We start from the raw sequence: 27,074 nt of genomic DNA, 5'->3' as shown, positions 1-27,074 counted from the left end.
TTTACCAATTTATGTAAATGCTTCTGCCTTAAGTAAGTACCTGCATCTCAAATAGTTTTGGTTTTACACTTAAAATGATTCTTGTATTTTATGTTGCTAGGCCAGGTACAAGCAGAGCCTGGATCCTACGGTGGATGAAGTTAAGAAGCTGTGCACGTCTCTGCGCCGGAACGCCAAGGAAGAGCGGGTCCTTTTCCACTACAACGGACATGGAGTCCCCAGGCCAACCGTGAACGGGGAGATCTGGGTCTTCAACAAGGTGCGTCTCTGAGCAGCAGCGTTAAAACCAGCCGAATCTTCCTGATGGCTCTGCAAAGCCTTGCAGTGTTCTGGTAGAGAACAATTAGATTTTCGAGGTTTCACTGTGTTCATGGGTATCAGGTCCCGTGCTGACAGCTCTTTGTTTTCTCCGTGTTCTTGAAGTTCTCAGAGACCAAACGGGCTGTCCCTGCCCTGCAGCCGGGCAGGAGAGCTGTTCTCACAGGTGCCCCAAGGGTCACTGCAGAACCCTGAAGAGCCAGCTGCTTTCACGCCTCCTCTGCTTTCAGACATAGCACGCTGCTGCTGCCATGCCTGGAGCAAGCAGGGAGGGTGCACGATGGATTTGGCTTTGCTGCCTTACATCACTCATTATTAAGTTCTTACAGTGAAGTTTGCTTCAAATCTCAACTACCTCTGAATAGCTGTTGCTCCAACCCCATGGGGGTAATTCACAAGGACCATAAATAATACAGTCAGCTCTAGTTCTGAGACTGAGGAACCTCTGAGTACAATGCAATGTGTATATTTCATTTCTTAAAGACTTTTGCTGCTCCTGCTAGCCATGATTTGTACAGCCATGTAGGACCTGTGCAACACCTTTCTGGTGCTACCAGGTGTGACGTGAATGTGCTTTGCTTTCCCTCCAGTTAAGCTATTTAGTGTCTATTAAGGGTAACTGATTTAGGACGGAGTCTTAAGAAATTGTGAGGTACTGCTCGTAGCTGGGAAGCACATCCAGCTGACAGAGGACTTGCACAGATTTGCTCCTATTTTATTTTGGGGACTTACTAAACTTCTTTTCTCATACTTCCCATGTATTAATTGAATGAGCATTCAATAATAATTTGAAAGGGAAGAGGAGAAAGTGCAAGAGGACATCACTTTAATCTGGTGCGTCTATATTGGAAACTTGATTAGTATTCAGACCACCATTCTAAACGATTATTTTGAAGCTGAATTCGGTGTTTCAGAACAAATAGGAGTGACCTTCTTCTTACTTAACAGCCAATGGGTAATAAATAAGCCAGTAAGAATGCTGGGCAGAATGTGTTACACATGGAAGAAGAGGAAATTACTGCTCAATGAAGTTGTGTGTTGTGCCAAATGCTTTATTAAGAGCTTACTGGGTATTTGCCAGTTTGCCTGCAGTATCAGCTGGGGGAGTGTGGTGTGGACTCCGCTGGAGATTAGGAGCTGAGGTCTCTCTGATTTATCTTACAGGCTGTGGGGAAAAAAAAACTAATTGTCATAAAAATTGACAGGTAAGGTTGAGGCTTAGTAATTTTTGCAGCATGTTACCAAGGATTGTTTTTTATATAGAACTTTTAGAATATCAGAAATAGAACTTTTTTCATTTAAGCAAATAATTAAATTTAAGGAAATAAAGGAAAAAGAAAACAACAGCATTTAGAAGTCAGTCCTGAGGAATTCAGTCTCAGCAGAGGGCCAAGTGAGGATCAGTATTACAGCCGGCTTGAATTGAAATAGTGGATGTACTGAAAAATGACTGTGCTGACATTTTAAACATAGATTTAAAATGCTCGTGCACGTACTTGAAGTCTCAGATATAATAGCAGGAAAGCAGACCTGAAAGGGACCTTGAGATCATCTCAGCTAGGGAACAAATAAAAATTTGCAAGCAAATAAAGATTATTGGATTGATGCTGCCTTCCCGTGGGGCTGGGCTGAGCATCTTCCTCGTGTTCCCAGAACCTGGGGCTCTGGGGCTGGTGGGAGGCATCGGGCTGATGGCCGGGACTAATGCAAGCACTGCAGGAACACGTGGGGCAGTGGGACAAAGGGGGTGTAATGCCTGTTTTTGTGCAGTGATGGAAGGCAGCAATGAAACTCCAAGAGCCTGTGCAAATATTTCAATAAACTTTTGCTCTCTGTTGGTAGAACTCCTTTTTCCTTTCCTTTTTTCCTCCTTATAATCAGCGTGCCACGTTACAGGCTGATGACAGGCGATGCCAGACTGCTCCCAGTGCCTTCCAGCAGCCAGCACTGCCTGCCGTGCCCTCCTGCAGCCCGTGTGTGTGCAGTGCTGCTGGCAGACCCGCGCGGATCAGCTCCCAGAGGTTTCTGGGGTGTGCAGATTAGCAGACCTGATCCTCTTTCACGCTGGTTTGCTGCGAGGGAAGAACAAGTGAAAGCAGCTTTGCAGTGCTGTTCGTAGCTACCATCAGAGAGCCTAGAAACCTAGAGGAACGGAGTATCGGTGTTCCTCTTTTCACCCTCGTCTCCCTAACAAACACATCTTTGGAAATCCCGTCTCTGCTGTCTTAGTTTTATTCCTCATCTTCTCTTGGAGGCTGTGGCTTCCAGCACTGGTAAAGCTCACGGTGCTGTGAGGATCCTGGTGGTGTCTGAATGTCCCAAGCAAGTCAGGTTGGGGCTGGGGACATCTGTGGCAGCTGGGGGAGAAGGGCACGGCTGCTCGTAAGCATCTTTCCTGTAGCACCACAGATTATTTAAAGCTCCCAACGTGTGCCGGCAGTCGGTCAGGGGCAGCAAATAGATGCAGTGGTGCAGGAGCACTTTGCAAAGATGCTGGAGAAAGGTCACACAGTGTTAGATCTTCATTAATATCTTCTCCATAATTTCTCAAGAGTTGGTATGTTAAAATCAAATTAAGCTTCTGCCCCTGCACAGTTGGTTCTGTGGCTGATGTTTTAAAATGTTAATATATGGAGGATGCTTTCTCTCACACGCTTTATTCTCTACTCTTCTGAAAAAGAATCTGCTCGTGGAGCTGATGCAATTAATTGACACAGGGCCTGGCAGATGGGCTAATGGACTGTCAGGGGTGTCCCAGGAGCACAGCACCCCGGCTGGGTGCCCCTGCTCTGTGCTGCTCTGCAGCTCTGCCCCAGAATTAGCAGGTCGCCTCCTTGCCCTGCCAGAGGAGACCCTGAATTTGCAGCTGATCTCTGTGGGTTGTAGGAAGCCTTCCGTGCATGGCAGTACTGTGTTCAGGAGAGATTAAACAGTATGTACTGATACGTAGATTAAAAAAGATAAAAAACCTTCAGGAAGCGTCATTCAGCCTGATGCACTTCGGCTTCCCATCCCAGTCCCTTTATTTAGTTAAACAGAGTTCAAACGCTTCTGGAAAGGAGTGCGAAAGGGGAAGCAGCGCGGTGCAATTTGCATAAGGCACTCGAAAAGCTAGTGGTTGAATTAACTTGGTCTTTAAAAACCAAACCTGCCTTCTCTCCTACTGGTAGGTGTTTGTTTAATTCAATTTTTTGTATGCAACTTAGTGTGATTGGAATAGGCTTAAAACTAGTGATGTCCTTAGAAATGGTCCATGGCAATGTTCAGTGTCTGCATCTTTCTTTCCCGTAACAACATGCAAAGCTCCTAACTCCTTAAAACTTTTACAATGATTTTTTCCTATTAATTTTAGTAAAACAACACAAACTTTTATATATGGGCAAAACCATATTTTGAGGTGACTTAGTATTGCCTACCTTACCTAACGCACAGTTTATGATCGCTTCTGTCTTTATATACGCCAATATGTGTCCTTGAAAATTTGATTTTTGTAAAAGTTTACTGGTTTTATTACAGCTATTTTAAGTCTCTTGAATTTAAATGGGAGTTATGATCCCATCCATCATCCTGCTGATGTTAATAGTAACATCCCAGCTTTTACTGTTGGTTTCGGGCAGAGTTTAATGCTGTATGAACATGAACAGGTTGCCCTCTGGCTGCAGATAAGGAGGATTATGCAGTCAGCCCCTGTACATTTGGCAGTGACTATTCATGGGCTCAAATGGCAGAAAAATCCTTTAGTTTGCATTTGCAGTTCTGCCACGGAGTTTGGGGTGTGCCCCTTCATAGCTAATTCTAAGCCTGATTTTTCGTCCTCTTTTTAGATAAGAAGCTGTTGCCTCCAATTATTTGGTTGGGTTGAAGTGGAGGAGAAGGAACAAAACGCTTCATATTTACAGAAACTGATTTGTTGGCAGCTCACTGTGCTGAAGGCTTTGTTGGTTTTAATTTTATTGGATAATTCTGAAAGTTGCAGAGAAGTTAAGGGCTGTAATAAAATCATGAAGCATCTCATGAAACTAAGATGGGGCAGCTGCTGATGGGCTACGTAGTCTTAATTATCAGTCTTGATTTATTGATGGAATATTCAGTTTAAGATGTTCTGGTTAAATTAAGGACATCTGGTTTACATCCTTTATCAGTGTTGCAAAATTTGAGATAAAACTGGACTATGAAATGCTGCTTGGAATCAGTTGTGCGTATCAAAGTGCTCTTTGAGTTTTCGAATTTTCTTTTAAAGTTTTTAGCATCTCAAACAATACCACAATGAAATATGATGTGCATTTCATATTGGAGTTGGATTTATAGTCCTTATTAGTAGGTGTTGACGGTATTTTTTCATGATCAATATGCCCTGTGTTCAATCAAAGTTTTATTTTGTGGTTTCAGAACTCTCGTATGTATTTTATTATCCAGCCAATGCAAGTGCTGGTGCTTCTCTGCCTCTGTGTAACTCCGGTGTTTCTTTTTCCTTCTTACAGAATTATACTCAGTATATTCCTCTCTCCATCTATGACCTGCAGACTTGGATGGGCAGCCCTTCCATTTTTGTCTACGATTGCTCTAATGCTGGCCTTATTGTCAAGTCATTCAAACAATTTGCACTACAGAGGGAGCAAGAGTTGGAGGTGAGATCACAGTCTATTGCAAGGGTTTTTGTTTCTGTTTGTGCTGTAGGGTTAAATTTAAGCTTGTTTTGCTATGCACAGCTGAAAAAAATACGTTTAAAACCATGTTGAAAGCCACATTAATTTGCAAATAATTTTGCCACTCTGCTCTTTCTGGTTTGGTTTGCTATCTTATTAAAGTTTGAGTATTTTTTAATAGAAGTGCTAACTAAATGATAATGTTAATAGAATGAATTTGTGCCCTAATGGCCTTTTCTGCTGAGATGAATGCTGAGGTGAACTAAATATTTTTGTTTTAGATGCAGAAGTCTGGTATCTGGGTATGTATTTGGATGCACTTGGTGTTTTGTGCTGTGGAGATAAATGTACAAATAAAAAACCAAATTAAATAAACCTGATGCACAGAGGGGTTGTCACTGATGGTTTCAGTATCAAAGAATTCATAAGCTGAATGTGTTTCTAATGGAAAGATGCCTTTAATTGCAAATGTAATTACTTATAAATTTATTAAAGTAAATCTGAAATGCAGAGTGGAAGGTAAGAAGTCAGGATTCATTGTGCAGCAGCTTGGGGGATGGCAAGATTCTCCAGTGCCAGATACTTCTGCTAGCTTCAGCCTGGAGAAAGCACATATTTTAAAGGTTAACTTTTAATGCTCTTGTAGTTCTAAGACATTGAATTAAAAATAATTAAAAAAAAAGCTTGAAGAAATATTAATTAATGAGGCAACTGACTGTCATGAGTGTGACCTTCAAGCAGTTACCAATGTCCCTGGCTCCAGTCCCTTTCATTCTAAATTCCAGTTTTTGAAGATGCTTTTGTGGTGACTTTTTGGCAAGTAGAAATACTTTTCTGCTGACAGAAATCAGTCCAACAGACTGAGATATGTAGGTCTTTTCATCAGTCCTTCTCTTTCCAATCAGTGCCTTTACTGTACGTTGTAAAGATAAGAATCTTCCCGAAGTCTGTGGCTTGGGATGAACATGAAACTGCTGTGCACGGATCGATAGTATTGGTAATAGATGCCTTTTGAAGGTTACAGTCCTTTAAGGTCAAAGAAAATGTCTTGTGCTCATATTCTGTTCTCCTTTTTCAAGATTTTCTATCAGCCTACAACTTTCATTGCAATATTTTTTGCAGTCTGTCTCTTCTGTTTGTAAAATTAAGCCCTTCAGGATTTTTCTTTTTTTTTCTCATTCTATTCCTAAGCACGTTAAAAACTTTTACTCTCCCTTTCCCTGCTTTTGGTATGAGTTCCTTTTTCTCCTTGGCTCTTGCTGGACTCCAGAAGGACTGCAGCTGTTCGGGAAGGAAGGCGGCTGCAGGTGGCTGCTGGTGGCTGCTGTCTGGCAGATAAATTGCTCAGGTGAAGCTTGTGCAGGAAAAGCTCCCCTCTGTAAGTCAAACAAAGCAGGTACAAGGGCAGTTGGTTACAATGAGAAGGATGAGCCCAAGTAATAATGTCAAGCTTTATTCCAACAAAAATAATAAATTTTTATTTGCTCATTTTTTTTTTATTTTGTCAAAATATGTGAGGTCACATAGGGGAACTATTCTAGTGTTTATTCTCTTTGCAACATAAATTAAAACTACTGGTTAATTTGATTATGAAAATGCTTTCAGGTTGTATGTCAACTTTCCATTCTGTGTCTTTAGACTTCATTAGCTCCTGAAAACTCACCGAGATAACAGCTTATTATTAATAGAAAGAATAAATAGAAGACTTGGTAGCAGAGATGGAAGACTGCTTGCGGAGTCATACAAAATGTGGGTGGCAATGAATTTGGAATGCTGTAAATCATCGCGTTGGCCGAATTCACGACAAGTGAAGTCAAGCTGGAAGTGGTACTCAGAGGGGCTGCTGGGGTGATCAAGATAATTGTTAGCCCATCTTACTGAAAGGAGATTAGAGGAGCTTGCTGTTTTCCTAAGCTGATAGAGCGGAGGCAGGGGCAAGATGTGGCTGCGTGTACAAATTCACTGAAGGATAAGCTTACGGGAGGGAGAAGTATTCATAGGATAATGTTGACACAAGAACAAATGGGTTCTTTTCTGTGAATAAGTTTAGTCTGGAAATAGGTAGGCTTAGAAGAAAGAAAGGATAAGGTTCTAGAACAACCTGCGAGCTGGGAGGATGGAAACCAACTGGTTTCAAGGTGTAACCGTACGCACCCAAAAACGTGTGTTGTGGTTCTCACACAGCGCAGCCCCGCTGCCGCAGGAAAACTTCTACCATAGGAAATGAACTATTCACTAGTCACAACCAATACACGTTTTTTTAGATACTGATAGTAATGTGATTTTCTCAATATCCATTAGATACCTAGAAATTAGGTGGTGAAGTTAATTAAGGAGGGGGAAGGCTATGAAGCCTGGAGATGTGAGGAAGGGATTGCAGGCAGTACGGCTGCAGCAGATGGGTGATCGTGTGACACAAACGACCAACCAAGAGACTGAACTTTCATGTTAAGCACACAAATTTTATTTCGTGGTTTGTATAAAATACGTACCATTCTTAGAACAGTCTGAATTCATATTTTTTCTGTTATTCTGGTAAGTTGGGTTTTGTTTGGTTTGGGATTTGCATGGTCAAGCAATCTTTAGGTGAGTTTGAGAGACAGGCAGGCAACCCATGTATCAGTGACATGCTAGGAAAATGGTGAGTCTCCATTTTCTGCAAGATTAATGGTTTTATCTTGCAGTATTACAGTTAACATACACATTGATCAGTTAGGTCTGGTACGTGATCTTTATTTACCAGGCTCAGATCCAGCCATGGATGGTTTTTTTCTTTGTTTTATGCATCCCTTTTTTGGCTGGCACAGAGCACTGGCCAGGCACCATCAGATCAGATAGTTCCACCAGAAATGTAAAAATTAATTACAGCATACTTACAGGTGTGCTTACAATCCCATTATATTTAGTTTTCATTGTTCATGGAATATAAAGGCTAGTATTCCTTCTTAATGTGAAATCTAAATCTTGTTCATCCTTCAACGAGAGGAAGCACAAAAAGAAATGAGTTGTGAGTGATGGGGAAGCAGTTAACACTTCTGGAAGATACCTGAGAAAAGATAATGTTGTAGCACTGCATGGTACGTCGTCTTCTTTAGAGAGCTGCCTCCAAAATAGCACTTGAATAGTAAATAATAATAAAAATAAAAATAAAAATAAAAATAAAAATAAAAATAAAAAACCTTTGTTAAAACTAAGATATTGCTGGTCTGTGTGAGCGGAGAGCTGCGCAGATAGAAACCAGTCTCTCAGTTGCAGTAGGATGATGGTGACTTTGTACCGGAGGCAGGAATCTGTCGTGTCTTATCCCGGTAGGCACATTACGATCATAAATATTCTTTGTCTTAAGCGAGGCTACTTCTCCAGGGGGCAGTGAGGGCGAAGGGCAGAAGATGGAGCTCAGGGGCCCGAGGATACCAAAACCAGTACAGATACAACTGCTTTCTGGTGGGATGGGAATATGTGCATGTGGAGGCAAGTTTGTCGCTTGATTATAGCTTCATCACATGTAATTATACTGCAGCAGTTAAGCTAACAAAGTCTACCAATCCCTACCATTCATAGTATGTCACAGTGTTTCCAAATTTTAAGTTAAATGCCATTGATACAGGGACTGGCGGTCTCCCAGGACTGTGTTAGACTTGGCTGTGTCACAGCAAGAGCTGCGTTTTGTTTTAATTTCCAGCTGTGTGGGCAGTTAACTTACGGTCTTGGTTGAAATCTAGCGAAACAAAAGTACATATTTTGCAAATAAGAAACATCCATTTGGCCGCATGATGTGGATATGGTGGTATGTGGGATATATTCGTTTAAAAATTAATTTTTCCAGTAGGTCCTGCCCCTTCTGGGGGGCAGTGGGGTGTTGTCCCAAGACTTGTAACAGAGAGCCATTGTTTTCCTGTTCGAAAAGACATTTTTCAGAGCTGGAAACTGACCCCAGCTTTCTGAAACTGGAGTTCCTGCTGTTGCTTTCCTGATCCGTGTCCTGTTTGGCATCACCCAGCACAGCAGCAGAGCAGCCAGCAGGGGTACTGGTGGTGAAGGAGGGAGCAGAGGCTGCCTCACGGGGCCTGACCGTAAGAAAATGGCAGGGAAATGATATCTACAAGGCTGGCAGGAGCCTCTTTAGAAAACTCTTTGCATGTATCTGCCTTCGAACTCTGCTTGTAACCTGTAACGGAAGAGAAGGCGATGGTTGCTTTTAATCATCTCATTAGCTAGCTCTGATGATTCTGTGAGTGTCTATAAATACAGAGTAATTCTGGAAAATTAAGCAGGCGTCTTAAGTGTGCGGTGCTAACAATGATAAAACAGCAGGCTGGTTATTTCTGATTAATTTTCTGTGTAATTGTGACATTGTGCTTCCTCCGACTCAGAGCTGCTCCTTCCAGAAAAGGTCTGTGGTCTTAAGGCCACGTTGGAGATGCACGGAAATGAAAGCTGAAAATGTCTCTCGGATGTGTGCTTTGCTGTAAGAAATGCAACTTTCGGTTTTCAACTTCATCGTGTGAATTTTCTGACAGCGTATCCCATAGCCAAACACCAGCTTGTTCTGCGTTTAGCTGAGTGGGAACTCGGTGTCACGGTGGGAGCTCCTGTTCTTCCTCCCCTCCAGCAGCACGGCTGACTAAACAGTCCTGATCGGAGCTGAGGAGCTCACAGATTTTATTTTTCTATCTTCAAAATTAATTCTCAAAAAATTAGCTCAACAACAATACTGCAGATTGTTATCTGGCATTAGCATCGTGTCTGGGGGGAGAATTCTTCTAATCCACCATCTGCTGGGAGAGGAACATCTTTTCTGAGTTGCATCAAAATCTTCTGCGGGGGGAGGATGCTCGCAGCAGGAGTTGTGGGAAGCCAGCAGGTCACCTCCTGAAGTAACAACAGCAGCAAGTGTCTGTGCTGGGTCAGAGTTTCTCCCAAGTTTAACTTAAACATGCCTTTTAATTCAAAAACACCTTTTTTTTTTTTTCATCAAGTGTTTGCTTCTCAGTGTAACTACATTTACATAAATGTTTTCAGTAACACTGGTTTAAAATATATGTATTGTTTCCCCTTCTGTTAGTTACCAGCAGTAATACCTGCAAATTCATTAGCTCTTCTTGTGGCAGAGCACCTGCAAATAGCGAAACGAAGTGCTCCTTACCTTGGGCAGCTTTAATTTGCTTTCAGAACAAATGAGCTACTACATTTTACAGGAATGATTGCAGTGTAACTGATAAATGAATATTACCACTACTATGTTGTCTTAAAGGCTGTGGCTTGTCAGTTGCCCTGAAATAACAGCAAGCAATGCAGTAAGTACTTTGTTGATAGTAAGGACATTTTTACTCCCAAAGCTTGCACAGGGAAGTGTGCATCTCTTTGCTTCGAGATGGCGTTTCTGCTGACAATTGTGAGTTAGGTCAGGCTGCTGCAAGATCTATCTACATCTAATTGCTTTCTTCTAGAAACTGTTGACATATGAAAAAAACCCTAAACATTGTAGATAAATACATATTAATTTTGATAACATTTCACATATGGTAGCTTCCCATGGTTTATTTACTGTTCTTGCACTTGTGAATTAGTATATTTTGTTTTTAACCAATTTGTTTTTAACCTTCTTCAGCCATCTACTTATTCCATGTCTCGCCCTATGAAGAACTACATTTGTAGGGAACTAAGCAATCTAGAAAATGTGACTTTGGTGGATGTTCTGAGGATGCAAAAATAAAGGTTCCCACTGGGCTTTACCCTCTCTTTCACGCTTACTTTGTAAAAGACTTTTGCTATATCATTATCCCCAATAATCTGAGGGTCTGTAACTGCTAGCTGGTATTGTATGTTCACTTTCTGCTTGTCAATAGCTCATCTCCTAATGGGCAAATATTTACATTGCACGTGGCGCAGCTCCTTTAGTTTGTCTTGCGGTGTAGAAGCCACGAGTTGAGCCCGTCTTGGAGTGTGAGCTACTTCTGCATCAGAACAGGGGCACTACCAGGGCATGACAAACGTCAAGTCTGCAGGGCTTCGCACGACTCAGAAAGCAGAAAATTCATGTAAATGTGCTTCCCACCTGCAGAGCCCATTTATGAGGATGTCCAGAGAGCAAGTCTTTCTTTAAGGAATTAATAGCTATAAGCACGTTGACTGCTTTATATTTATACATCAGTAAAGAGCTAATGCTTTTTCTCACCGTCTGTCATGCCTCTCTTCAAATAAAAGATCTTTTCATTATTCTAATTATCTTTTTTTAGTTATTAGTGTACAGATTCAGTTTTATTGAGAAGTGCAGTAAACATCACTAGCGGAAAAGTGATGACTTGAGCATAGGTTCGTTTCCACCGAAGCTATTGCACCAATCCTTGCTGAAAGCACTGCAGCTCAACGAGGAGCAAGGGTGGCTCTGAGCTAATCTGGGCAGTTTGAGAAAGCCGAAGTGTGTCAGTGCTCCCTCTGGGATTCGAATGGAAAAAAAGAATATTTAAAGAATCAGAAAAACTAATAGGTTGGAGAACTTGTGAAATATCACCTGAAACTTCTCTGTAGCTTACTCGGGTGTTTTGCTAGACGAGAGGTTTACGGTTGTGCCAGGCTCTGGGTCTGTAACACAAGCAGTCTGTTCCCTATAAACCCCTGTGAGACACCAATGTAATTTCCTCGAGACAGAATTTTGAAGATGTAACGTGTGTATGTGTTCTGAAGACAGAATGTACGAGGATGGTAAAGAATGAGTTTATTAGTCAACTGTGTCAGCTTACTAGGTTGGCAAAAAAAACAAATTGTTGGTCTTTGAAAGGAATTTACTTCTGTTTGCTCGGATAACACAACATAGAGATCACTGTGACAGCTCTTTGTTTTCTAGATGCTGAATGAAAGGGCAGCGAAGGTGTTGCAGGTGTTAAAATTTCTTTGCCCTATTCATTTAAGAATCTTTGAGTACCACAAATCAAAATTAGGAGGTTGAATTGCTTGTTTTGTTTTACTGTTTCAGAAAGGCATGGGAAAGATTATTGTTTTTCTCTGAAACCAAAGAGATTGGACTTGGATAGCTCTTCACTGCTTATTTTTGAGATGATACAGAAATTTTCTTTCCAGAATGACCAAATTCACCATGTAATTTCTTTGGTCTGTTCAGGTGGCTGCAATTAACCCAAACCATCCACTTGCTCAAATGCCTTTGCCTCCATCCATGAAAAACTGCATTCAGCTGGCAGCATGTGAAGCTAATGAATTGCTACCTATGATCCCCGATCTGCCAGCCGACCTTTTCACATCATGCCTTACTACGCCAATCAAAATCGCTCTGAGATGGTAAGTATCTTCCCCATTATTGAAGGCAAGTGCATAATTTGTGTATTTTGTCTGTTGAAATAATAGATTTTTTTTCTTAAGCCAAGTGCTTTATCTAACCTAAATTTTCTCTGCAGTATTCAATTACAGGACTTGAACTATGCATTTGGGATAGCATTTTATTAATCAGAACTAGAAAGGTGAAAAAATTATCTTCTACATATTACATTTTAGATTCCAGCTCAATATCTAGGTTTGCTCAGATTAAGGGATTTACTGTTCTGGGAATTAAATATCTGCTTCTTCAGAGAGCCGAAATAGTACACAGTACAATACAACTCTTTGCAAATTGTCCTTCATACAAATCATATTCCAAATATTGCTGTTGCTGTAAATAATGCAGCAGCATTAAATAATGCTGTAGTGAAAGAAATTGAGCGATAAACCAAAGAAAGATGTTGCAGAATGACATACCAAGTTAATTGGGCAGAAAGATGCAAAAGCCTGCTGGAGATAGCAGGAGCTTTCAAAGAACAATATTGTTCCCCAACAACAGGAGGATCACAAAGAGTTGTGGTGCCGGCTGAGGACACGGTGTGAGATGTGCAGTATGTCCCCCCAGGTACACGGCTCCGTTGATTCATTCCTATCAGCACATTTCACTTGATCCTCTTAAAGTTATTTGTAGTCCAGAACAAAAAACTCCAGGTCACTCGCTCGACTCGGTTAGAACAGGCAGAAGCATACAGACGTCGCAGACAATGGTAAACAGCTGAGTCACTTCTTCAAGAGTTCCTTGGCTTTTGGAGATACTCGTAGTAACTTACAATGCTTACGCTTGCTTTGACTCCTGCAAACAAAGTGAGTTAATTTGACCAGTTCCTGGTGTAGACTCATAGTGCCTTTGGATAGGTACGTTTTGCTTGTAAAACATAGGCTTAAGTCTTAGATAATGATAAGTCTTTGATAAGTCTTCTGTGACTCATGGCAAAGAGCTTCAGAGACATGAGGAATAGCTTAGAGGGAAGGTTTTAAGAGAGCTAATGAGAAAATGTTTTTCCAACCCAGGCGTCAGGGACGTGGAGTCTGACGTTACGGGAGCCTAGGCTAGAGTTTGTGCCAGGGAATGACAAACCTCTGAATAAGTTAGGCAGCTATGTACTCCTCTCATAGCTTTACAGTCATTTTTGTATTACTTTTTTGCTTTTTCTACTGTAAAAATGAATCATGATGTTGTTTTTCCAAAATAGCTAGTCCAGTTACAATACTAGTCACTCATCAAAACTCACAAGTGAGCACTTCCAGACATGCAAGGGACTGAGCCTGATGAGGCAGAGACACTTAATCTCTTCAAATCCTGAGAGAATGGTTGCTTCCCCTCTGGGACAGGGGAAGGGAAGGAGTAGGCTGCCTTCCAATCCAGCCTGTACCTGACAGCTCTTCACTGCCGAGGTGACTGCCGTGACTGGGAGCCTTGCTTGTACGCCCATCTCCGCGCTGATGTGCTGGTGGTAGGACAGTCCTCAACTCCACTGCATGAAAATGCTCCAGCTGCCTGTGTAAATTCTTCTCTTTAGGAGCTAAGGAAATCACCATGCAGCAAAATTCCTTTAGGGGAACTTTTAGAAATACTGTTACATATATATACAGGAAAATACATATATATATATATATATATATATACAGGAAATATATATATATATATTCATATTCATATTTATATTTATATTTATATAGAAATATATATACAGGAAAATACAGTTCTACCATGGAACTACTTTTGTCATATGGTCACTGTTAGATCACTGCTGTCCGAGCAGTGCAATGTGAAGGAATTCCAGGTTTGTTTCTGCTGGTTTTAATCCATGGAGACTTTGAAATCTAAGTGAACGTTCCACCTGGTTTGTGCAAGGCTAGCCACAGGTGACAATGAATGCGACTTGGCAAATACAATGAGTGTAGCTTTTTTCTTTAAAGAAAAGAACATAATTTGAATGGAGTGCAAAACCAATAAACAAAAACCAGTGAAGGATCCGGCCTATAGAGGTTTGAGTTCAAGTTCCAGGGAGAATGTTTTCATCGAAACTCCATGGTGATGTGGAGAGAAGAATTAAATGCTATACAGGTTGCCTGAACTGAGGCTTGTAATTATTCTGAATAACTTAGTATTGTGCATGTGAGTTAAATCAGAACCATGAAGATGCAGCGTTATTGCTTAATTTTTGTTGTTTTAATTATTTCGTAAAGTCTTTGTGGGAATCCATAGCATGGGCTGTGATCCTGTTGAGGCTTAACTGGTTTGTAGCAAACTGAAACTTCTTAAAAATGAGAATTTTTGGTACTGAGACTTCAGTGTCCTCCTTGTCTTGTGATACAGAACTGTTTCAGTTCACACCATCATTAATATGGAAATGCAAAGGCTCTGTAAGGGTTGTTTCTGTTGGAAGAAAGTCTCCTCCAAACATTAAACCTGCTTATGCAGCAGCGTTTAATGCACAGTTTACATATATTGAGAGGTGTTTTGGATATTATGGTCTGTTCAGGCATTTTCTGTTGCTTCATCTCCATGGGAATGTGGCTGGATCAAGGCAGGCTCCTGAGCAGAGCTGCTCCTGGCAGAAGGGTGAGATATTTGGAGTTGTCTCATTTGCTTGACAGAAAATGTAAAAATGCTGTTCAGGTTTAAAACTGTTAACCTCAGCTGTTCCTGGTGTTGATGCTGGTGGGTGCCATGCTAACTCCTGCTTAGTGAGACATTTCCTACTACATCGAACCTAATGATTATGTGTATTGCTTATTGCACATAAACAAAATTGCTCTTTACTCTGCAGATTACACTCCCTTTATATTCCCTATTGATTGGCATTATTACGGTTGTATTTTTATCCGTGCAAATTCTGTAAAGAAGAGTTTGCTTGCAGAGCGTTGTTATTCACTGCTGTTAAACGGAACAGAGGCAAAGCCAGACTCCAACATTCCAGTTGTTCGAGGCAAACTGTGCACCGAAGCAGGCAGGGAACCAAAAATAAAGATGTAAGCCTTTGTCATTAAAACGACAATTTTAATGACAATTAAAATTTAATTTAATGACAATTAAAATTAAAACTCTTTAAATTCAGTCAGGCCCTTTTATTAAAGTTGATCGAGAACCCTACAGAATTCCTTTTGAAATATAACATTTTTGCAATTCCAGACTGACAGGCTAATGAGGTTTCATATATGGGATTTATGGGCAAATGAAAGCTGGGTGAATAAATTCCTGTACATCCCATTTTGTGTTCTGTGCTTTGAGAAAACTGATAGACAAAATCACTTATTAAATGGGGTTGCAGATTCATCCACTTCAGCCTTACTTCAGGGAAAGAAAAATTGATGTCAGTGAGAGAAATGCAGGTCAATTGTGTCCTTCTGAAGGGAAAGCACAAAACTCTTAATAAAACTGTCTGACAATTTCAGGAATGTAGTGTATAAGTTCAGGTTAACTTTGTACTGATTGCCTTCCTGTGTAGTGACTATTGAGAGCTGACATTCCAAATGTATGTTGCAACTATATATAAGGTAAGCTTAAAGATAAGACACCTGGATCATTAATATTGACCCAACTATCCAGGAAGGAGACCCAGCTGTTACAGAAACAGGCAGAAATTAATATCCAGTTGGTGCATTGTTTTGAGCAGCAGATCTATGTCTCATGCACTGTCTAAAGTAAAGAGGCAACTCTGTTGGGAGCTGTGATCAGCGGGGTGTCATATGCTGATGTTAGTGCCAGTCCCTTATCACATAAACGAGCTGCATTGTCACAATGTTACGCATCGGGGAGAAGGCTGTGCTTGTCTAAATTGTTGGAAGGACCCACTCGTGTAAAGGCTACAGGGCTCCTGAAAAGCGCTGGGACACCCCTCACCCTACCCCACCCAAACCAATAAATAAATAAATATTTATATATATTGGGGGCTCAGACCTAGGTATTTTAGATATGCAGCTTTGTATATTGGAACCCAAATATAACAAGTTTGTAAGTGCCTGGAAAACAGCTCTTGATAGCTCTTGACTCATGACAGCTGATTTTATGTTGGGTCAGGTAAACCTTTTTTTTCCAATGCCTTTATTTTGCATTTCTGCTATAACATTTTGGGGGTTAACTGGACTAATCTGTCTCAGAGTTAAAGAAACTAAATTGAGTTTCGAAACATTCCTGTTATCTGCACAGAATCTGGTTGAATATTGTTATGCGTATTTCTGCTTTTCTTCTTTATTGCTTGGCATTTATTGGTATGTTTACTCGCAGCTCTAGCATATCTTGCCTGATGGTTGTGCTGAGGACACCAACCATCCACTGGAGACATCACGTTTAGAGCCTTGGAGTGTTGAAAGGGGGGTTGCAGATACAGGATGAGGAACATTCTGTTTACAAGTACATTTTCTTGGCAATTGCTGGTAGCTAGAGAGGAGATGCAGATAGTCTGTTACTGGTTAAATGGGATTTTAATGAACTAATCTTTTTCAAAATGCTCATAGCGACGGTGGAGATTTTTAAAAGAAATCCTCTAACGGTCAAGTATATACACAAGCAGTAAGCACTTGCTGCTTCACTCTCATTCAGGTAAATACCAAAGAGATCTGTGGTGAGGGCAGAAAGGGTGCTTTTCACTAAGTCTAATGCAATCTGGTTTTATTTCCTTAACTTTGAGGATCCAAGGGCTTGACCGAAATAGCTGAGATCTAAGCTTATTTACATCTTGCACGGTGCAGCTCCCTGGGGAAGTGCTAAGTGACAGCTGTACAACACATTTACTACGTGAAAATGGCTGTTTATACTTGACCCTCAAAGGTGTGCACATCTCGCTGTTGCCACTGTGCCAAGCATTTCCTACAATTTCTGTGTTTCTTAAGCATCCTGAATGTCCGCATGTAGGGGGGAAGCTTCCTGCTGCTTAATCCAACCAGCTGTAATCAAAAGCTTTGTGGTTAGGAGAAATCCTTGCAAAAAGGAGGCAAATGTATTTGTTTGCCCTGTGGCCAATGCACTCTGCTGCCACTCGAGATCCTGCTCATCAGCTGTGGGTCTCCTGCTGCCTGGCCCGGAGGAGGCTGGCAGTGCTGCACAGGGCTCATCCTGCTTTGACACCGTCTTGCAACAGCTTGCAGCTCTGTCCTATTAATCTGTGAGCTGGTAAAATATCGCTGAGTGAGGTTAGGTCAAATCATAACTCAGATGAGAGGCTTCCAAAGTAAATACAAAATACTGTGTGACATGTTGATAGGTGGAACCGTTCTTTCTTTACAGAAAACAAATGTTTCGCAGCCCAAAGTTGTGCTGGCTCTGTTTTAATCCTTTCAGATATGTCATAATGTAGAGGCATTGAGCAGAAAAGTTAGAAAGTGTTTTGGCATCCACAGTCTACAGGGAGACTCCAATCTGATTCCAATAACCTAATTCTGCTGTGCTGAAATCTGCTCGCAGTTTTTGTTTGGGAGCGGCGTTTCCCTGCGTGGTTCTGTAATGCAGTGTCGCAAGATTTTTATGTTTTAAAAGATTGTATAGAGGCTTCACTCTAGCATTCACAGATAGTTTTATGATTTCTTTTTTTAATGAGGGATAGCATGTGCATCAGTAAAGCAGTCTAGAGACCACTTAGGTTTTCAGAGCTCATCCCTGTTCTTGGCAATAATGGATATCCTGCAGGCAATGGATACCACGAGGAAAACTGGAGGGTCCTCAAGGTTTCAAGAAGGAGCTATGCACAGCTTGATCTTTAAAGAAGTAATTGCTGTAAATTGTAACTTTTCCAAGGGAAGAGCCTTTTGGATGCGGATGTGGTGGTGAAAGGAGGGACACTTGCTGCAATAATTCCAGCTCCTGCTGGATGTGGGGAGGTTTACCAGGACATCAAACCCCCCAGTACCACCCAGCCTGCAGAGCCTTGTGTTCCAGCACAGGCTGAAGCGTGGGGGTTAAACATCGACTTGTTAGGCTGGTGGGTCAGGTCACATCTTCCTTAAACAGCAGATAATAGATTTCTGAAATGCTGGGGAAGTGGGCTGGGAGCGAAGTCACTTCCCAAATGAATTAGCTGCTTTTTCTTCCCAGAACAATTGCTTTCTGATTCTGCTCTCTGGGCCACAAAACACATCCCCAGGAGCTTTGGAGGAGGGAGGCGAGCAGTGGGAAGCCGTGCTGGCGGTCGTGCTGCCATCCCACGTGTGCCTGGCTTTAGCTGCTGATGGGATTTGTAGAGCAGCAAACACTCGTGCTAACGGGCTTTGTGTCTTCCAGAGCCGGCATTTCTGAAGTAGTATTTGCAGTGCTGAGGAAGTGGAGTCAGCATTTTTTTTTAATTAAATAACCGAGGTGCTTGAACTTGACACATCCCTCTCGGTGTCTGCCTCTCTCTCTTGCCCTTCGTGCCGTGCCAGGGAAGCCCGGCCCGCGCTGATCATTATTCCAGGAGCGTGCTCCTGCCTCCTCGGTGCTCCCCAGGGACCGTGCTGGGTGGCTGTGAACCCTTTTCCCTCCGCTGTGCCTTGGAGAACTTGTCACCGTGACAGTTCCAACACCCCAGGTTTGACACCTGGTGATGGAAATCGTCGCATAATCATGAGTGTGACAAAAATTGAGGGCCTTGTTCGGCTCCTATTATGCTGTGGCAAAGTTTTCTACCCAAACACTATTTTAAAAGCAGAAACGTTGTAATAAAGAAACCTTCTTCCACATTCTTTCCGCTGAACCTTGTCATTAAATATTCAATTTGTATGTTTTATTTTTATTCTCTCCTCCACAGGTTTTGTATGCAGAAGAGTGTCAGACTGGTGCCAGGAGTCACACTGGATTTGATAGAAAAGTAAGCCAAATTTTATGATTTTTTTTTTCCTGTTGCTCAATCTCCTGGTTATTTCTAGCATTTCTCCTGTTTGTCTGAGAGGAAATTTCTTCGGAAAGCTTTCTGCAGAGTCCGTCTGTGCCGAATTTGTCTTTTCTTGTCCTACCACATGCATTTGGGGCCTAGGCCCCAGGGGTGGGCACGGCACAGGGGTTGCAGCTCTCCTGTACTGGGCCCAGTCCAGCCTGGGGAATGGGAGCTGTGGGCACGGGTCACAGCCCAGGGGTCCCGTGCTGAGCAGCCACACGTGGCTGGTCCTGGTGTGCTCTGACAGCAGAGTTGTATGCCCCACATCACCAAACCCAACACGAGCAGAACAACTCTTACCACTTCTCATTTCGTCGCAGTGCTGTCCTATTGTGCTTTGTCTGATCGTGTTATGTTTCAGACTTAGCACCACTGAAATGTGCTACAATCCTTTTACCCAAACAGTATTTGAGCATAATTACTGGTTCTCAGGCAGCTGAGGCAAACCAATTAGGTAGAAAACTGTTCTTAAATCTACTGCAGTTTATACCAACAAGCTAGCCTCTGAAATAATAATTGGCCACTGTAGTCCCTGCTGGGTTTTAAGATTTTTTATTTTTTTAATGGGAAGCATGTTCTTAGAGTCAGGGCAGTAGATGCAGGCATTCGAACTCCTTGCAGATTATTTTTGAATATCCTATTCTTGGAACTTTGATACGCACGCACAAACTGGCAGTGATTAATGCAAGATCGTTCAATTTCTGAGGAATTTTGACTCTAGAAATATCATTGTCAGGATTAATTAGAACAGGCCATATGTCTACACTTCTGACACATGGATGCCCACAGTCCAGTTATCTTTTGTCTGAGATGAAAACTGTAGAATCAAAGGGCACCCTGAAAGGGGTTAGGAGAGCAGGAACCTGGATAATAAGTGTGTATTCAAAACAGAAATACATTATCATACTTTGTTGTTTTTTCTAATAAGCTTCTGTATGGTATAGCAAAGTACAGCCATCATTCATTGCTCGTGCTGCCAATAGCAAATGATCTGTTACAGCAGATAATGAGGGTAAGGTTGCATTAGCTAAAATTTCTTGTTCGGGTTTTGCTTTAGTAAATCATTCCCTTGAGTAACTTTCATGCTTTACATTCAGAGGAGGTTAAAGATGCTTCTCAATGCCATTAGTTCTTCCACAACATGTATTTTAGAGAAGACAGGCTTATCAGTATTATCTAGGTCTTTAATCATGCTGATTTTATGTCTGAAAATGTGATCATCTTATCTCAGTTGGGGAAACTAAGTACTGATTCTTGTAAAACTGCATTTCAGGGCACTAATCTTACCAAAACAGAAATCTTTTTCAACTTTCAGGGATAGACACAAGACTTGTAACTCTGACAGATGCGTAGATATAGGTGGTATTTATTTCTTGAGTTCAGTTTTTGGTTGCCTTAACGCAGTACCTGGTTATCCAGGCCATGTATCCAGAGGCTGCTGAACTGGGATCTAGATGAAGTTGTTTCCAGGTCTGGACCAGCATGCCCACAACGACAGATTGTTTTAGAAACCATTTTAGGGAGCTTATTTGAAGAAATAGAAAACCTCATTTTATGTAATAAAAAGGACAATGCACAAAAGTCAGGAATTTCTGTAAACAACTAAAAGAATTAATTTGTTTCTTTGGAGCTGTCGAGCATTCTTTGTATGTCTTGTATCTCGGGGCTGTGCTGAGTTTTCGGGTTCTTTCTGATGGTCACTGTTTGCTCAGCAAGGCTTGCCCTCGGTTGCTGCGTGCTTCCAAAGTGTTCAGTGCAGCCTTTGAACTTGTGCAGTCTGCGTGGGGCATAAGAGTTTCTACTGCTTGGTGCTTTCCTCCAAGTTACATTATGCAACTGGCAGAATGAAAAAATGAGAGGTGTTTACATAATCTCTGGAGCATAAATAAATCTGGAAATACAGGCATCCTGTAATGCTCCGCAAGCTGGGTGACATGTTGATGTATTTCTATGCATCTGGTTTGTTTTCTGATTGTTCTGAGAAAAATAAAGCTGGCATTGCCCACTGCAGCTATCAGAGAAAGTTAGAGCAGTTTCCAGCTGTGTCAGCCTGGGAAAGGGTCCACTGCTGGATTTTCTCTGAAAGCCATGAGTGAAAATGTGGTGGCTTTTGTCTGACTGTCAAGGAGATGAGAAGCAGGAAGGAAATCCAAGGGCTTGCTTTGCCTGCGTACTCGTTATTTAATGGGAGAAAGGTGTGTGGTTCCCTGACCATTGTTTAAACGAGCAGAGTGAAGGGGCCGTTGTTTTGGCCAGCTCTGGCTGTGGGACACCACGGGTAAGCAGAAGTTCGTCCTGAAGCAGTGGGCTCCTTATCAGTGCAGACTGAGGTCGCCTCAGGTCTCTGAATAAACGTGTTCTAGAACAATGGCTATGTTATGTTGATTATAATTAATGCATTGCTACAAGAGTGTGTCTAATCAAAGAACATATGGCAAGGGTCAGGGAAAGTCTGAGCCAGGTAGCTGAGGAATCAGCTTCTCCGAACATTTGATGTGCTGCTGAGGGTGGAAAAACTCTTTAAATAATAGGCTACTGAAAATAAATATTATTCAGGATTCATGATTCTTGTTGATTATACACAGCACGCATGGATTCTGTAGGATCACAGCGTGGTCTAGGTTGGAATAGACCTTCAAAATCACCAAGTCTAAAGCTTTAAAAGCTGTCTTTGTGAAAACACTACTAGAAATAAGTTCCTGTAGGGTATCAGATATTTAAACCTCCTCATCATAATCTGCTGTGTATTACCAGTTGTAGAAAGCATGTGTTTTTTTATTGTAGTCCCAAGATAGGCCTAAAATACCTCCAGGATTGCCTATGTGTATATTGTAATTTATAGTTTAGTTGTCTTTAAAACTGGGGAAAGAGCTTATATTCTAATTAGGCTGCAGACTTTGAGATGAAATTAGTCTGCACCTTCTTTGAGCGGCCCAAATTTCTAATTATCTAGGCTAAAGCAGCATCCTGATGAATAAATATGTGGTGTATCCTGATGTGCATTTATATTGCAGTTCTGCTGAGATGAAGCCAAAACAATCCCTAATTTAGAAATAAAGGTCTTTGCTGGAGCCAGGCAGTAAAATGTAAAGGAAAAAAAAAAAAAGAAGGAAAATCATGTTGGTGGAGTGCTAAGAATTTAGGAAGCTGTGGCTGCCACTTCAAGAGACCGTCTCCTGTGGCAGCACTGATGTCAGGCATTCCTGCGGGCTGGGTCGGTCTTTTCTGCTCCATGGCAAGTTGTCTTGTCAGCTGTGTCAGCGTAACTCACTGCGGGGCTCCTCAGAGGAACTGGTGCTCTGTTCTGCCTTTAAATTTTTTTTTGGGAAATGTCCTAGGGAGTGGTGTAACTTGGTGTAGGATGGGGATGTGAAGCTGGGTACCAAGCATCGGGGTGTACGAGGACACGTTACTCTATATTGCTGCATCAGGCTCTCTCCCACAAAATCACATTCTCAACAGAGTGAGAACAGCATCGTATATTGCTTTCCTGGGATTTTGTCCCCAGGCCCATTTGGTACTTGGCAAAGGGAGGGAAATGTTGTCCCTTGCTGTCAGGGTTTTGTTACAAAGGACCTGTTGTGAATGTCAGCTCTGAGTCATGCAGGCAGGAGCAGCGCGGCAGAAACTTGCCTTGCTGCAGCACATGCTGTTACCTGCTCTGCAAGCAGAGAGCCCATCTTGGGGCTGTCACTCACCACCAGAAAATCCATTTATAAAAATCACTAGAAATAATAAACTTGAGACTAAAATTAATTCAGGTATTACGGACTGCCATGAGCTAAACATTACTGATGTTTTAGCATCTATCGATTATTGATGGGTGATCGTTCGGTAGGAGCCAATTTAAAGAGGTAGGAAAAGCAAAATCCCAAAATATCAACAGCCAAAATAATGTAATTGGAGAAAATGCAGAAATTTTGCTGTAGTGTAACAAATATCTTCTGTGCATGCCCTCAGAACTTAACTAATCAGTTGCCTTTCAGAATGGTAAATTGAGGGCAGGTGATGGAGTGCAGCTGGTTACTATCATATTTTTCCAGATGATCCCAGTTGATGTGCAATTTGAAATTAGAATTATTTAATTAACCATGCGATAGTCCAACTTCTGAAATACTGCTACCTGTTTTTTAATATAGATTTAATAATTCAAAGTTGATTTTTTTAAATGTGATTTACTTGATTTATACTTTGAAATCTAATTCTTAGCTTGCCTTTGGATCGAATTTAGGCAGCTTTCAGCTGCTTTTTTCTTCTGGAAAATTCAGTGCAAGGCATTAGAGTGCATATTTCAGAATGTAAGTGTTTGGGTAAGTACTGTTTAGTCACAGTGTAACAGGGATAGTGTGCCACGCTACCCGTCTGTAATACGTGGCTCATTAGTACATGAGTTCAGGGAAAACTTTGCTTTTGAAGATGTTATTCCAAAAAGTTTCTGTTCTTTAATAAATCTGGTTTTATTGAAATGGAGTATTTAATTTTATCACCATTGTTACAGGCTATCAGTCTCTAGTGTAGGCAAAGCCTATTGTGTATACAAGCTGAAGATCACACTCAACAGGATGGTTTTCATGGCAACACCTCTTTCATATCTTTATACGGAAAGATGACGGGATTGAAAAGTAGCACACAAAGCCTTGCAGCCCTCTCGAACGAATGATTTCAGAAGCTCAAATGTTTTGTCTTTCTCAAGTAGTTTGCCAAGGTTTCAGGCGCCCAATCCCAGCACGCCTGTGCCATTTGTGTTATTTGTGACAAGAACGTGTCTCTGAGCACAGTGGCTGTGTTGAGCGTTTCTATGCAGTTCATGCCAGTTCAAGAGATTGCCAAAGCACATACGCTGCACGCGTTATTGTTTTACAGTTCTCTATGATACATTCTCTCCTTTTTTTCCTGAAAGAATAAAAAGTGAAATCTACTTACAATTTTTTTCCCCAAACTAAAATTATTGTGAATGTCTGCAGGTACAAATCAATGCAGATGCATTTTGTTTCCTGAAGTCCAAATATCGTATTGCATATCTCAACATTATATGTACTACATTACAAAAGTGGAGGTAATGATGGAACCCATCCACAGGGAAAATCTGGCATCCTTTGAAGTAAATGCTTCCCCTGTAATTAAAGTGATTCATGGGATTTTGCTAAATTTCTGACAAGGACATTGATGTTACACCTAGCACAAGCTCTTTAGTGACCCTGACATTTTGTAGTCTTCACTTTTCACAATAGACTGCAGTGATTTAGGTCTTTGTAAAGGCGTCTGTCAGGAAGTTGATGGAAGAAGCAATTGAGAGTCCAGAGATGTTAAATTGAAGCCAGCAGCTGAGACAGCCTGCCCTTTTTTCCTTTTCTTACTCTCCCTCAAAAATAGATTTTACAAATGAAGCCTGCTTTGTCCTTACTGTCAAAGGCTCTCTGGTGACTGTCAAACCATAATGTGAAAGGCACCAGGAGAAGTGGTACCGAGACATAACAGGGGGAAATGCGTTGTGGACCTTTGCAACTTGTGGACCTTTGCAACTTTCTGGCTGTGTAGACGCATGTCCAAATAGAAATTAAAAGGAGCTTTAGTTTAGAATCATAGGACAAGTTTGAAAGAGTTCATTGTGCAAGGGATATATACTTAGTCCCCCAGACATAATTCATCTGGAAAATGGCATTTTTGTAGTGGAACTTAAAACAGCATTAGTAAAGCGACCTCTGCTCTTTAGGAGAGGCATAGCTGATGATTAAATAATAATAATAATAATAATAATTTCAAATAGTTCCTTATAACTATGGTACAGAAACAGATTGCTGTATTTCTCTCTTGTGATCTTCTTGTATATGTGGTGGGGTTTTTTAATGTCATGCTGTGGTGGAGCTCTCCTAACGTGTGGGAAACCTCTGAGTTTCAGTGCAGGGAGACAGAATTCATCTGATGTGTTCAGCTGATGGTCAGCTGATTCATTGCCCTACCATGAGAGTATATTTGCAGTCTGAGAGTTAAGAATCATTCTTCTGTGATCTGTGGAAGTTTAAACTTGTAATGCTCAAAGATGATCAAGATCTACTGTAATTGAATAGTACTGTGTTAAAATCCCCTCCTTCAATCATTCAATTTTTCATTTGAGTAGTACAAGCTGTCCTCTAGTTTCTGGGATGAGAGTTTGAGTAGTCCAATCTCGGAGCGGAAAACACATTGTATTTATTTTCATCTGCCGATTTATAGTGCTGACTGTTCCAACTTTAATTGATTCCTGTGTGCAGCACAGAAAACAGCAGTGCTGCCAATTTCCTCCTAATGGCTGCTTTCTAGTTCCAGTCCAAAATCTGAAAGCTCTGGTAGGGTTTTGTGCCGTTATTGAAATGTATTGCCTTTCATTCTTGTGTTACTCCTCACTCTCTCTACCCTCACCATTAACACCTAATGCATAGGTTTTTAAAGCACTGAACAGCATTAATCTTCACACTACTGGAGCTGGGTACCAAATCAGTATCTTCCTGAATATATATGAGAGCAGAGAGAAAACGAACTCACCTGATGCCACGTAAGATATGCGAATGACATCCTGTTAATTTCTGCTTCTTGACTGCAGTCCCTGGTAGCTAGCTGTATTTTCTACAGATCTTGCAGCCAGTCTTAGAAAGCACTGTTGCATAGTGCAAAAATACCAAATGTATTTTAAAATCCCAAATAAAACCTATGCTATACTAATAGGTAGTCATTTTAATCCTTTCAGTGCAAAAATACGAAGCATACCTTGTTCCCTAAGAAAGCAGATTATTCTAGTCACAAGGACTTTCTAAGTCTGGGCTGCTAGAAGCAACTTTGGCTTTCAGCCTGTCATTTCTGCTTAGTGTGATCAGTAAGATAAGTATCAATGCACAATTTGCATTTAATAAAGATAATCTAATATGAACTGTAAGCAGAACTCTCCATCTGGTGTAAAGATTTGAACTCCACCATGAAAATGCTGTTTCTATTTCCACTGAAAACTGGCTTGAAAGTGGCCATCAAAAGGTTTCAGCTCAGCATTTGGCTTGCTGGGGAATCTCAACAAGGAATGCTTTGGTTTCTGGTTAATAAAATTCCAACTTAGGAAATGCTGTTATTTTGCTGCAGAGGGTGTTCTGCAATGCAAATATTTGTGTGAAAACCTCATAAGAGCAGTTGTGTGGCCTTGTGTTCCCTCTGCTTGCTCTGGGGGAATCAGTTAACAAACACTATTTCAGAGATGTGTATTTTTCCTCTGATATCAGGACAGACAGGATTTTTTTTTTATAATATGTTAATGTCTAGCAGTTTCAGAGCTGTCATTATGCAAGGGAATATGCTTCATCTGAACCTGCATGGGAAATAATGCTGCCATACGTAGCAGAACAACTTACCACAGACAAAGCACTTGCTCTTCATATAGATTGTCTTGATATTTTTAATATATAACAACTTCTTGTGAGAAGCACAAAAGCATTAGAAAACGCATCTGAGACAGGTGCTCGGGATGGAGCCAGGAGCTGCGAGATGCTGAAGCTCGCAGCCACTTTTCTTCCTTTGAGTAACCTTGTGCGTGTGGATTTTGAGTCACGGTAGATTTTTTGTCTGGTCTCTTAGACCACAGAAGGAGCATTGGTCCTGTAGTTCCTTTGGGTTTCTTGTTAAGGATGAGCAAATACAGCGGGAGTTCAGCTCCTGGATGAAATAAATTTGGGTGACTTTTTTCAGTCTACAAAAGCAAGCACCTCACAAGTGCCAAACCAGACAGGTGCCTTTCTCTCCTTTGGACGTGGAGCATGCCTAGGCAGTGCCGTACCACGTCATCAGTTCATACTGACAAGTGAGCAGCTAATTTTGGCTACTGCAGGAAGCTTTCAGATTCAAATCTGTCTCTCCATGGACTGCAGGCTAAACCTCTTCAGTGTCTATCGTGTGTCGTTGGGATGCT

The 27,074-nt window shown here is 41.4% G+C and overlaps 1 protein-coding gene across 4 annotated transcripts in view; it reads left to right on the top strand.

The window, feature by feature from the left end:
• The window catches only part of RPTOR (regulatory associated protein of MTOR complex 1), a 135,903-nt gene that overhangs the window by 32,277 nt on the left and 76,552 nt on the right, over window positions 1–27,074 (top strand). For all 4 annotated transcript variants that reach the window (XM_068654649.1, XM_068654647.1, XM_068654651.1 and 1 more), the window contains exons 4-7: window positions 101–259; window positions 4,800–4,946; window positions 12,085–12,260; window positions 19,022–19,081. In XM_068654649.1, coding sequence (XP_068510750.1) covers window positions 101–259; window positions 4,800–4,946; window positions 12,085–12,260; window positions 19,022–19,081 — 542 coding nt within the window. The remainder of the gene's footprint in view (window positions 1–100; window positions 260–4,799; window positions 4,947–12,084; window positions 12,261–19,021; window positions 19,082–27,074) is intronic.

This window comes from Anas acuta, chromosome 18 (genome assembly GCF_963932015.1).
Source record: "Anas acuta chromosome 18, bAnaAcu1.1, whole genome shotgun sequence".
Taxonomy (NCBI): domain Eukaryota; kingdom Metazoa; phylum Chordata; class Aves; order Anseriformes; family Anatidae; genus Anas; species Anas acuta.
The sequence above is the reverse complement of the archived record's forward strand: the minus strand, read 5'-3'. Positions and strand labels throughout refer to the sequence as shown.